Genomic DNA, 11,708 nt, shown 5'->3' on the forward strand with positions numbered 1-11,708 from the left:
TTATTCCTTTTAAAAACTCTCTCCAGCTAAAGGGAAAGGGAACAGGGGACGTTTAAATGAAACCCTTATTTAATACTTCACATTTCAAATGCTTTAACTGTTTTCCCTTCTTTTCTGTATCCTTATCCCAAACCTCGTTTAAAACTGTTTAGTGTTGGACAGCGACTGGATCATGATAACAGCGCTGACTTCTTGGGCCTATTTGTTCCGTCTAAATTCATACAACAGTCAGCATCCTTGGGTGGGATTTTCAAAAACACCTAAGAGACTTAGGGGAACAAATTCCATGTGCTTCTAAATCATTTAGGGACTTTTGAAAATGTCTTCCTTTATGCCTGAGTTCCCCACCTGTAAAATGGGGATAATAGCACTGCCCTGCATCAACGGGGTGACTGGAGTATAAGTACATTAATGTTTGTGTGGTGCACAAATACTACAGTGATGAGGTCCAGAGCTATATAGATGGATAAAGTAGACAGAGCAAAAATAAGCCTGATAATGAAAAGCTAGTTGCACCCTTACCAATGGGCATGACCCTAAAATATTCAATACAGAGCCTGGCATTACTTAAGCAACATGTGATTTACACATGAAATTGTCAGTGTTCTTTGAACATAGAAATAACATCTTGCATTAGGAAAAAAAGGATTAGGAAACTGAAATATGCTTGATTATTAAATTAGTACTCGACATGTTTATAGTATTTTAAGATGGCTTTGATACATTTCCTATGGTTATGACTTGTTACTTGCAATATTACAAACCAATTTTAAAACATAACACTGAATTCGAGGTTGATCCTTTATTACATTAGGATATTGTATATGTACGTGACCGCACAGATATATCGACCGAGGTAACAATTCCCTGGAAAAAGATTTGCCTCGAGGGAAAAAAGAATCGTGGCCCATCTAACACTACCATGCAGCCAGGGCCAGCTCCAGGCACCAGCAAAGGAAGCAGGTGCCTGGGGCGGCCAATAGAAAGGGGCGGCACTCCACCCGTTGTCGGGGCGGCACGTCCGGATCGGCGGCACTTCGGCGGAAGCTCAATCGGCCCGCTCCGGATTGGCGGCAATTCGGCGGCGGGTCCTTCACTCGCTGTCTTCCTCTTCAGTGGCACTTTGGCGGCAGCTCAATCGGGGTTTTTTTTTTCCCCCCCGACGCTTGGCACGGCAAAAAAGCTGGAGCCAGCACTGCATGCAGCAGAATAAGGGATGCAAGGAAACTGGTCTCAACAGCACTTTCAGCACCCATTCAGAATGATGCACATGCATTAACTGCAAACGTAGACCAGGCCAAACAGTGTTCAGCCCCATTTCACGAAACCTGCTGAGCAAGTCTTCAAAGTTCTCTGAAATGGGGCTGAAGCTGAACGCTGCTTGCCCTGGGCTATGCTGGCACTTACCCAATGTGCTGATGAGTCAATGCTGAACCCATTGATGACACATATTGTCCTCAACTCTCCTACTGTAAAAAGAACAGGAGTACTTGTGGCACCTTAGAGACTAACAAATTTATTAGCGCATAAGCTTTCGTGGGCTACAACCCACTTCTTCGGATCCTACTGTGTAGCCCAGGAGGTAGAGTGCAGAAAACAAACAAACAAGTGTTAGTAAAATAATGCATGCACCGGTGGTGGCTGCCCTGACAGTCTGCCAGAGTACTCAAAATGAGGCTGCTTCTGAGTGCGGTAGTTGGTTTCAGTTTCTTGGTTTCACTTTTAAAATTGCTTGAGCTGGTCAGAGCAGTTGTGGAAAACAGCTAAAAATGGCTCTTTCCCAGGTATTTTAAAGATGCTAAAGGCAGTTAATACTAGTAAAAGAAGTGCTTGGAAGTGACTGCCTATAAAGAAAGGAACTGAACAAAGGAAAAGTTACAGAAAGCAGAGTAGAGCAAAAAAGATTGGTCATTACACTGTGACCATTTTTCTCTTCGATTTTTGGAACTGTGTTGGAACCTACAAGGTAATTCACATGGATCTAGAAATGAAGATGATGATGATGATGATTCTTAGGTAAAGAAATGCACAGCAGCACAAGTTTGCCATGCCTTGGTGGAGGGCTTTGTGGAATGCTCTGGAACAGCCACTGAGAAGCCAGGATTAAAACCAAGGAGAATTGAAAGTTGTGTAACAGAGAAACTGGGGAAAAAACAAAAACAAAGAAGGTGAACACAAATTCGTTCCCAGAGAATTGACTGTTTCCTTGTCTTTTGCTGTCATGCCACATGCCAGATCCACATAAGGTAAGGATACAACAAAGTAGTAGGGCCAAGCACTCGGAGCCTAAATTTTGCCTAGCCCTTGATCCTTCAAAACGTTTAAACACTTGTGATTTTAAGCATGTGAGTTGCCCCATTGCCCTCTGTGTGGCTACTTACATGCTTAAAGTCACAGGTGCTTAAATGCACTGCTGGATTGGGGCATAAGGACCTAGTTATCTGTAGTCCTTTATAAGCATGCAGAGAGTGGGGTTTTTTTTTGTTTTTTTTGTTTATTTCCTTTCATATGGAAAGCACTGCAATGTTACAAACTGTAAGCGGAAAAATGATGAAATAATCTCACAGTGACTCTGCTAACTGATCTCTGTATATCAAGTGAAAATTAAGAGGGGAAGTCCTCACTGCTTTGATTGGAAAACATCTTATAAAGTTATTGATGCTGAGGTTGGTTGTTGTTGGAAAGGGCAAGTTTAAAAAAATCATAAGTGTTCTTGGTTCAGTGCAGTGATAAATGGTTGGAAAAACTACGTGGAGCTCAAAATGCTGTTAATTCTGTAAGCTCTAATAGAGCCAGATTTTTGGGTGCATCAAGTATGGCAGTGTCTTTCTGAATGGAAATGCAATTAAATAGTTTTTCAAATTAATCTATTGCTATATCAGGGGGGCAGGTCACTTTGTTCTTTCAGCTTCTCCTGTTCTATCATTACTGCTGCAGAAGCACTAGCCACTTGCAGCTGGCACGCCTCCAGATTGATTGTTATATAACTTCGGGGTGAAAATATGGTCAAACATTCTTAAGTCGACACACATTGCGTGTCTTGATGCCAGTAGTGGTTATTTTCTTATGGTGTGTAGGCTTGCTCTGTGATCTCGAGTGAATTTGGGCAAGTGCACAGGATGGCTTCAGATCAACTGGTTTTCTTTGTGAACGGCAAAAAGGTAAGGGAGATTCCAACTTTTTATTCTCTTTGCTCTTGGATCCTGGCTGTGTTAATCATTTTATCATATTCTCTTCCACTGAAGTTTTCTAACAGAGCAGCAACAACAACCTTTAAAGTTAGGGCTGTATCATAATAGTTCTATGGATAGAAATTCCATGCTTGAATAATAGAAGTATAGCAGTGGGAGTATACTACTGACCACCTGACCAGGATGGTGACTGTGATTGTGAAATGTTCAGGGAGATTAGAGAGGCTACAAAAACAGAAAACCCAATAATAATGGGGGTTTCAACTACCCCCGTATTGACTGGGTAATGTCACCTCAGGACAGGGTGCAGAGATAAAATTTCTATTCGCCATTAATGACTACTTCCTGGAGCAGCTGGTCCTGGAACCCACAAGGGGAGAGACAATTCTTGATTTATTCCTAAGTAGAGCACAGGATCTGGTCCAAGAGGTAACTATAGCTGAACTGCTTGGTAATAACAAGCATATAATTAAATTTAAAATCCTTGGGGTGGGGGGACGGATGCCAATGAAACCCACCCACCACAGTAACATTTAACGTCAAAAAAGGAAACTACACAAAAATGAAGACACTATTAAATGGAAATTAAAAAAGAACAATATAATAGAGACTCAAACTAATTGTATAAAAAAACAGTAAGAGAACAAATAAAATGCCACGATGGCTAAACAGCAAAGTAAAAGAGATAGTTAGAGGCAAAAATACATCCTTTAAAAATTGGAAGTCAAATCCTACTGAGGAAAATAGAAAGAAGCATAAACTCTGGCAAGTCAAATGTAAACATATAATTAGGTTGGCAATAAACAAACAAACAAACCTATTTGTAAAGCAACTACCAAAATACATAAAAACTAATAGCAAAAAATGTTTTAAGTACATCAGAAGCAGGAAGCCTCCCAAACAATCAGTAGGGCCAGTGGATGTCAAGGTGCTAAAAGCAGCACTCAAGGAATACAAGGCTGTTGCGGAGAAACTAAATGAATTCTTTCCATCGGTCTTCTCCGCAGAGGATATGAGAGACATTCCCACACTTGAGCCATTCTTTTTAGGTGACAAATCTTAGGAACAGTCCCGGATTGAGGTGTCAGTAGAGAGGAAGTTTTGGAACAAATTGATAAATTAAATAGTAGTAAGTCACCAGGCCCAGGATGGTATTCATCCAAGACATCTGAAGGACCCCAATATGAAATTTCAGAACTACTAACTGTGGTATATAACCTATCGGCTAAATCAGCCTCTGTACAGATAACTGGAGGATTGCTAATGCACTGCAGATTTTTAAAAAAGACTCCAGAGGTGATCCTGGCAATTGCAGGTCAGTAAGCCTAACGTCAGTACCAGGCAAAATGGCTGAAACTATAGTAAAGAACAGACTTATCAGACACATAGTTGAACACGATTTTTTGGGGAAGAGTCAACGTGGTTTTTATAAAGGGAAATCATGCTTCACCAATCTATTGGAATTCATTGAGGATGTCAACAAGCATGTGGACAAGAGTGATCCAGTAGATATAGTGTACTTGGACTTTCAGAAAACCTTTGACAAGGTCCCAAATCAAAGGCTCTTAAGCAAAGTAAGCAGTCATAGGATAAGTGGGAAGGTCCTCTCATGGATCAGTAACTGCTTAAAAGATAGGAAACACAGAGTAGAAGTAAATGGTAAGTTTTCACAATGGAAAGAGGAAAATAGTAGGGTCCCTCAAGGATCTGTATTGGGACCAGTGCTGTTCAACATATTCATAAATGATCTGAGAAATGGGATAAACAGTGAGGTGGCAAAGTTTACAGATGATACAAAATTACTCAAGATAGTTAAGTCCAAAGAAGTCTATGAAGAGTTACAAAGGGATCTCATAAAACTGGGTGACTGGGTAACAGAATGGTAGATGAAATTCAGTTATGATAAGTGCAAACTAATGCACATTGGAAAAAATAATCCTAACTATATATATGAAATGATGGGGTCTAAATTGCTCCTGTCATTCAAGAAAGAGATTTGGAGTCATTGTGGATAGTTCTCTGAAAACATCCGCTCAGTGGGCAGAAGTGATCAAAAAAGCTAACAGAATGTTAGGAACCATTAGGAATGGGATATATAATAAGACAGACAATATCATAATGCCACTATATAAATCCACGGTATGCCCTCTTTTTGAAAACTGCGTGCAGTTCTGGTCGCCCCATCTCAGCAAAGATATATTAGAATTGGAAGAGATACAGAAAAGGGCAACAAAAATGATTAGAAGTATGGAACAGCTTCCATATGAGGAGAGATTAGGAATACTGGGACTGTTCATTTTAGAGAAGAGATTATTAAAGGGGGCTATTTTAGAGGTCTATCAAATCATAATGATGTGGAGGAAGTGAGTAGGGAAGTGTTATTTACCCCTTTACATAATACAAGAACCTAGGGTCAGCTGATGAAATTAATATGCAGCAGTTTTAAAACAAACATAAGGAAGCACTTCTTTACATAATGCACAGTCAACCTGAGGAACTTGCTGTGAGGGGATGTTGTGAAAGTCAAAAGTATAACTGACTTCAAAAGAGAATTAGATTGGAGGATAGGTCCATCAATGGCTATTAGACAAGATGTTGAGGGATGCAAACCTATGCTCTGGATGTCCTTAAACCTCTGACTGCCAGAAGCTGGGACTGGGCAACAGGAGATGGATCACTTGATAATTACCCATTCTGTTCATTCCCTCTGAAGCACTGGCCATTGTTGGAAGACATCGCTGCACTTCAATAGCATTTCTTAGAAAGTTACTTTACCATAAAAGTAAAGATGTGCACTAATTTTATGTAATTACTTTAAACCGTTTCAATAGCCAAAGCAGATCTGAGGAAGGCTGCTGAAGATGTGTGTGTGTGTGTGTGTGTGTGTGTGTGTGTGTGTGCGTGTGTGTGTATATATACAATATATTCAAGATGACTGTGCTTCGGAGTAGGCAATAAGAAATTGAATTCAAGTCAAACATTCATCCCATCTGCATTTAAACAGCTGGAATACAGTTTACAATCAAACTGGTTTTGCACTAATAAAAACTCATACATTGCGCCGATCAGATACCAATGATCGCCCAAGAGGTGGCTGCCTTTCAGAGGTGGGTGGTGTGATTCCTGCACACAGTGGAACAGTGAATTCCGTTTTTAACAGCATCCCCTCACTCTGCAGAGGTTTAATGCTAACCAGGATTGTGGTCTGCATCCTGCAAGGCACTGAAACAAGTCAGGACTGCCACTCTACTGCACTCTCAATAGAATTTACCTATGTCCGTGTTCAGTGTGGGGCAAACCCTGCCCCTCTTTTTATGGCAGTTGATACAATGAGACCAGTGAAGTGCTACTGCCCAGAGACTAGCATGGTGGGAAGCCATGTCGAGGTGTGCACCCCCTGTGCATTGTGGAGCACAGATCTATGGAGATTTCTTGCACACTGCTCAGGAGTAGAGCAGGAGTTGGGGCTGGGCCAGAGAACCAGTACACTGATTCACTGGCCTTTCTTTCCCATGGAGAGAACATGCTGTATGGTTTCTAGGTTCAGAGGCTGCAGTAGTGACTGTGCTGCTGTTCTGCATTCTGGGGGCAGGATTCCTATCATCCCAGTTTTCACCTAACAAGGCTGTGCGCTGTGGAGTTAATCAGCTTGGTCGTGCTGTGCATGAGGGCAGGATATGACCCTATCCCAACTAGAGATGGGGCTGAGCTGTGAGTTTGATTCCCAGTCTGGATTTGGATCCAAACTTCCCTAAGATTTCGGGGATGTTTGAAATCAAGAGCTCTGGTTTGTACCAAAGAGTGCGCTGAGCCATGACGTTTGGATCTGAGCCTACCCAACGTCTGAGGAGAGCTGAGGTTTGGTGTAGAGTGTTCTGGCAGACGCCATTCTTTAGTTCTCTGGTTGGAAATAGGGGCTGATCATGAGGCTGCTTATGCAAGTGTGTCAAGACATAACACAGCAGAAGGACCGAGTCAGCAGAGAACTTGGTTGGTGGCACTCCTCTTCCATTGCCTATTGGAACTGTAATTGTAAGGGATTGCTCCTGAAATCAATGGGGATTATTTCATTTTGCACTGTGCAGGAGTATGGGTGTGAGGTACTCAGATCCTATTTGAAGGGTCGAGTACCTAAGCAGACAGAATGAATATTGGGGTCCTATAATGCTACACACTGTGCAACACATAAGTAAACATTATTTCCACCCAAAGAGTTTAAACGCCAATTAGAGACGATACAAATGAGCCTAACAAACAGTTGGGGGGAAGACCTGAGGGAGGACAAAAATAACGGTAATAAATTCAGGTAGTTACATAGATTAACAGTGTTCACAGCAGTGTCATAAGGCAGGGCCAACAAGATGGGCCTTGTTCTGATCTCACACTAGTTTTACCCTGGGGGACTCTATTGAATGCAGTGAAGTCACTCCTGACTTACACAGGTGTGTGGTCTGATTCAAGTCCTGGGTTTGATCCCAAGTGGTACTGAGCAACATAACTCCCATTAGACCTGATACGCCTCCTGCTTACACAAGTTTTACGTTTAGGCAACGCCATTTACTGCTGCTTTACAACGATAGGAGTAAGAGGTGAATCTGTTCTATTGACTTGAAAAGGAGGTGTGGTGAGGGTGTCCAGCATGTTACATATTTGCTCCAATGATGAGGGGCCGCTTCCATCCCAAGGCCCCAGGTTGGCAAAGATTTAACTTTCGTGGCACTTACGCACATGCTTAAGTGCTTTGTTGAATAAATGGTGTCTAAAGGCTTTGCTGAATCAGGGCCTAAGCCCATATTTTCAGCCATTTACAACTTCCCAAATAATGGACATTTGGTGATGAGACTTCTTGTGTTTATTCTTGGTCCACAACTGCATATTTTTAGGAAAGTCTCAAGAAAACCTATTTGGCCATTTTGGGTTTATTGAAGCATTAAGAAAATTGTCCAGTGGCTTATTTTTTATGCCTGGATAACTCAAAAAGAGCTTTGCTTGAAAGGGCAAGGCCGGGCACGTGCATAGACCACAGAAAGGGATGTGGATTTTGCTGTGCTTGACAATAGTGTGATTCAAAAATAGTAATTCTCAGAATGATCTGAAATAGGGAACTGCTTCTCATTACTGAAATAAACACATAATGAGGTACCATTTTCTGCAGGTGGAATGGAGGCCACTAGCCACTGGAGGCCAGAATGGCAGCCATGAATACTGCCCCCAGGTTGGGAGAGGGGATTCTATGCCCCTACTCACCAGAGCAGTTCTCACACAAAGACTTGCAGCCTGTTTACTTGGGTTTTGTGTGTGTGTGGCAGGGGAGGGGGATGAATTTCACCCGTCAGTTTCAGCAGTTGCTTAGTGGCAGTGTGAGAGGGAGCACCCTGGAATGTAGGTGCCTTTTAGATTGAATGCTTATTTAAAAAAACAAATCAAGGTTGTGAGATGCCAGCCCCTTCCTTCAGATTGTTGCAGTGAAGATTCTAGAATTAGAATCCCACAAAAGTCAGGAAATTCAGAGTCAGGTATGTTGGCGTATATATCCAGCTATCATAACTAGCGTTGTGTGAAAAAAATAGGGCCTGATTTGCTGTGGGAATCTAAACTCTGAAATTCTGGACTTTCGTGTGATTATAACTTAATTTTGCACTACCGTCGGCTTTTAAAAATTACAGAATGAGTATGTTACAATATGAACCAACTTTGTGCATCTTACTGTTTAAATTTGGTCCCAGTGTAACCTGAAAGGCTCAGCAGCATGTTAACGAAAATCTGACTTTGCAAGTATGTTACTCTACTTTCCCAGATCACGTGCAGAAAACAGGTTGATGTGCACCTTCACACTGATGCCATTACAGTCTTTGGAACTTTGTCCTTGAAAGGAGCCAGTTTTACTGAGATATGTATGGTAATCAGGGATGAAAGTAACTTAACGGACTTACCAGTATGCAGGCTGGCCGGGCTTCTGGGCAAGGGGCCGGGCCTCTGGCAGAAGGGGCGGGGCTGGGTCCAGACTCCCCCAGCCAGCCCTTTAGCGCTGCCTGGCCCGTGCCGCCCGGGGCTCCGGTGGCAATTTAAAGGGCCAGGTGCTCTGGCTGCCGCTGGGAGCTGCGGGCTAGCTGCTCCTCCCCTGCCCCCCCATCAGCGGCCCTGCCGGTACAGTCAGCTGTGTACCGGGGGCCACTTTCTCACCCGTGTGCCGTACCAGACCGTACTGGCTTACTTTCATCTCTGATGGTAATCCCCACGCTTAATATACTTTCAGGGGAATGCTGCAAATACCTCTGTGATGCCAGTCACTTGAAAAGATTATATTTGTAAAGATTTGAATAGTGATGAGTGCCAGAGTCCATTTGCCGGGCAAATTATCTGTTTTATGGTCACAAATATAGGAGCTGTATATGTAACCGCTGCCCAACTACATTTTGCAGGAGCCAATTATGAAAATGTGGATCTTATGGGAAAAAAAGCTCAAAGTACAGAAGGTGGTAAATTATCTTATCTTGAAGGGGGGAAGACAAGGTTCTAAAAGCGCCCTTTGCTTCAATCAGTCTTTCAAAACTGAGAGAGATTATCTTAAATAAACTGCAGTGACTGTACTTAGGACTCCTACATTGTAAGAGTCAAGAATACATTATCACATCCTATATGTAACTTTATTGGAAATGTGCCTTGATACTCTGTTAATACCGACGGAGCAAAACAAGCCCTGCAGGCCAGAAGAAAACAAATAAAGAACTTTGATTTCTGACCACAGGGAGAAGGTTCAAGTTGAACCTAGTTTTAAATCTGATAAAATAGGTAACAGTAAACAACATTATTAAAAATCAAGACTGAGTTGACTGAAATTGCGCAAATCAAGCTTCCTCCACACCAAAATCTGCCTTGTCCAGGTTCAAGATGGTTATTAATGTAACAACTTTTAATATAACATTAAAAAATGAAGCCAGATAAACTTCATGTCAAGTCAGAATCAGTGCTGAATCTTAGGTTGTATCCCCAGATCCAACAAGAATTAAATAGCTTGTTACCTTAATAAATAACATCTAGCAAGAATGAAACATCTTATCTTAATAAATAACTTTCTAAGGTCAGCATTTGGGTTTAAGTGAGTATTTAACTCAGTATTAGAGATGGGCATAAACCAAATCCTGATCCAGGCAATCGTGAACTTTGGATCACTTAACATTTCTTTGCTCATCTGAACCAAACCTCTGAACTTCTTGAGGGTTTCACATCACTAACAGAATTTATTTACATACTTCCAAACCTATTAGAACATGGTGTTTGGACCAGGGCTTCTGCAGGAGAGATAATGGAATAAACTCCAAGATGCCAAGTGCTTTGTCCCTCCTTAGTCTATGTCTACATTACGAAGTTAAGTCTACTTAAATTATGTCGACATACAGCCACCACTGTAATTAAACTGCTCCTGTATGTCCACACCATGATCCTTGTGTCAGCAGAGCACATCCACAGTAGCAGCTCTTGTGTTGACACAGAGCAGTGCACCGTGGGTAGCTATCCCACTGTGCAACTGGCCACAGGGTGTTTTGGGAAGGGATTTCAATGTCTCACGGGGGCAGGTGCAGAGTCACATGATGGTTTCTCAATCCCATTGTTCCATGGGCATCCTACTAGATTGCCAGCCGCTTTTCAACTGCCCTGGTAACCTGCAACCCAGCCGTCTCTGTCAGAACTCATGGATCCTGCATTGCTGTTCAGTATTGTGCTGTGCGTTATGAACACAAGTCTATAAGAGGAGCTCAATGGGGGGCTATTCGGCTGAGGGATGCCTTGAAGGAGTATATTAACACTGAACCACAGTAATGTGTGTTGCCGTAGTGTGCTGAGCCTGGCATTGTTTGTTTGTACCGTGCTATGAACCTTGTAATGATTGCTGTGTGTGCCTGAAAAGTAACGCATTTTAAATCACTTCTTAAAGTAGCACTCAATAATATGACCAAACTGACATTGCTGAACACTAACACAAGAAGCCCACAGAAGTGTGTGTGAGAGAGAGAGAGACAGTGTGTGTGTTGGGCAAGTAAGGCAGAAGCTGGTGCACAGACAGGTGCCCCCCTGAACTCCCACCCCAGCTCAGTGGAGACCAGTACACTGGCGGGGGAGGGGGACACCCCGACACCAGCCCCCGCCTCCCTCCCCGGCTCTGCACAGCACAGCAGTCTCTCTTTCCACCCCCAGCATCAGCCCACCCTGTCTGCCTGCTGCTGTGGTCCTACTGCCGGGGAGAGCAGGATTCCATCTTAATGTTTTGAATCTGTGATTCCCTCCAAGTTCTCCCACAGCTTCCTCTGCCCACAGACAGAGGAGATCCACCCCGTCCCCTGTAGTCCAGGCAGGAGCGCGTTTGCTGTCAGGGAGCGAGCATGCTCAGCTGGGCAGTAGCTATGTGAGCTCTCTGTATTGAGCAATTTCAAAACTTCCTGTGGCTTTGAAAGGGGAGGGGCACATGTCCCTGTAGCTGGCACCAGGGCCGTGGAGTTCAAAACAGTGAGCAGAGAA

At 42.9% G+C, this 11,708-nt stretch overlaps 1 protein-coding gene across 1 annotated transcript in view; it reads left to right on the top strand.

The window, feature by feature from the left end:
- Positions 1–1,715: 1,715 nt before the first annotated feature.
- Positions 1,716–11,708, top strand: part of XDH (xanthine dehydrogenase) — a 75,821-nt gene continuing 65,828 nt past the window's right edge. The window contains exons 1-2 of the mRNA XM_065400548.1: positions 1,716–2,246; positions 3,078–3,161. Coding sequence (XP_065256620.1) covers positions 2,229–2,246; positions 3,078–3,161 — 102 coding nt within the window. The 5' untranslated portion in view covers positions 1,716–2,228. The remainder of the gene's footprint in view (positions 2,247–3,077; positions 3,162–11,708) is intronic.

Source organism: Emys orbicularis, chromosome 3 (assembly GCF_028017835.1).
Source record: "Emys orbicularis isolate rEmyOrb1 chromosome 3, rEmyOrb1.hap1, whole genome shotgun sequence".
NCBI lineage: Eukaryota > Metazoa > Chordata > Testudines > Emydidae > Emys > Emys orbicularis.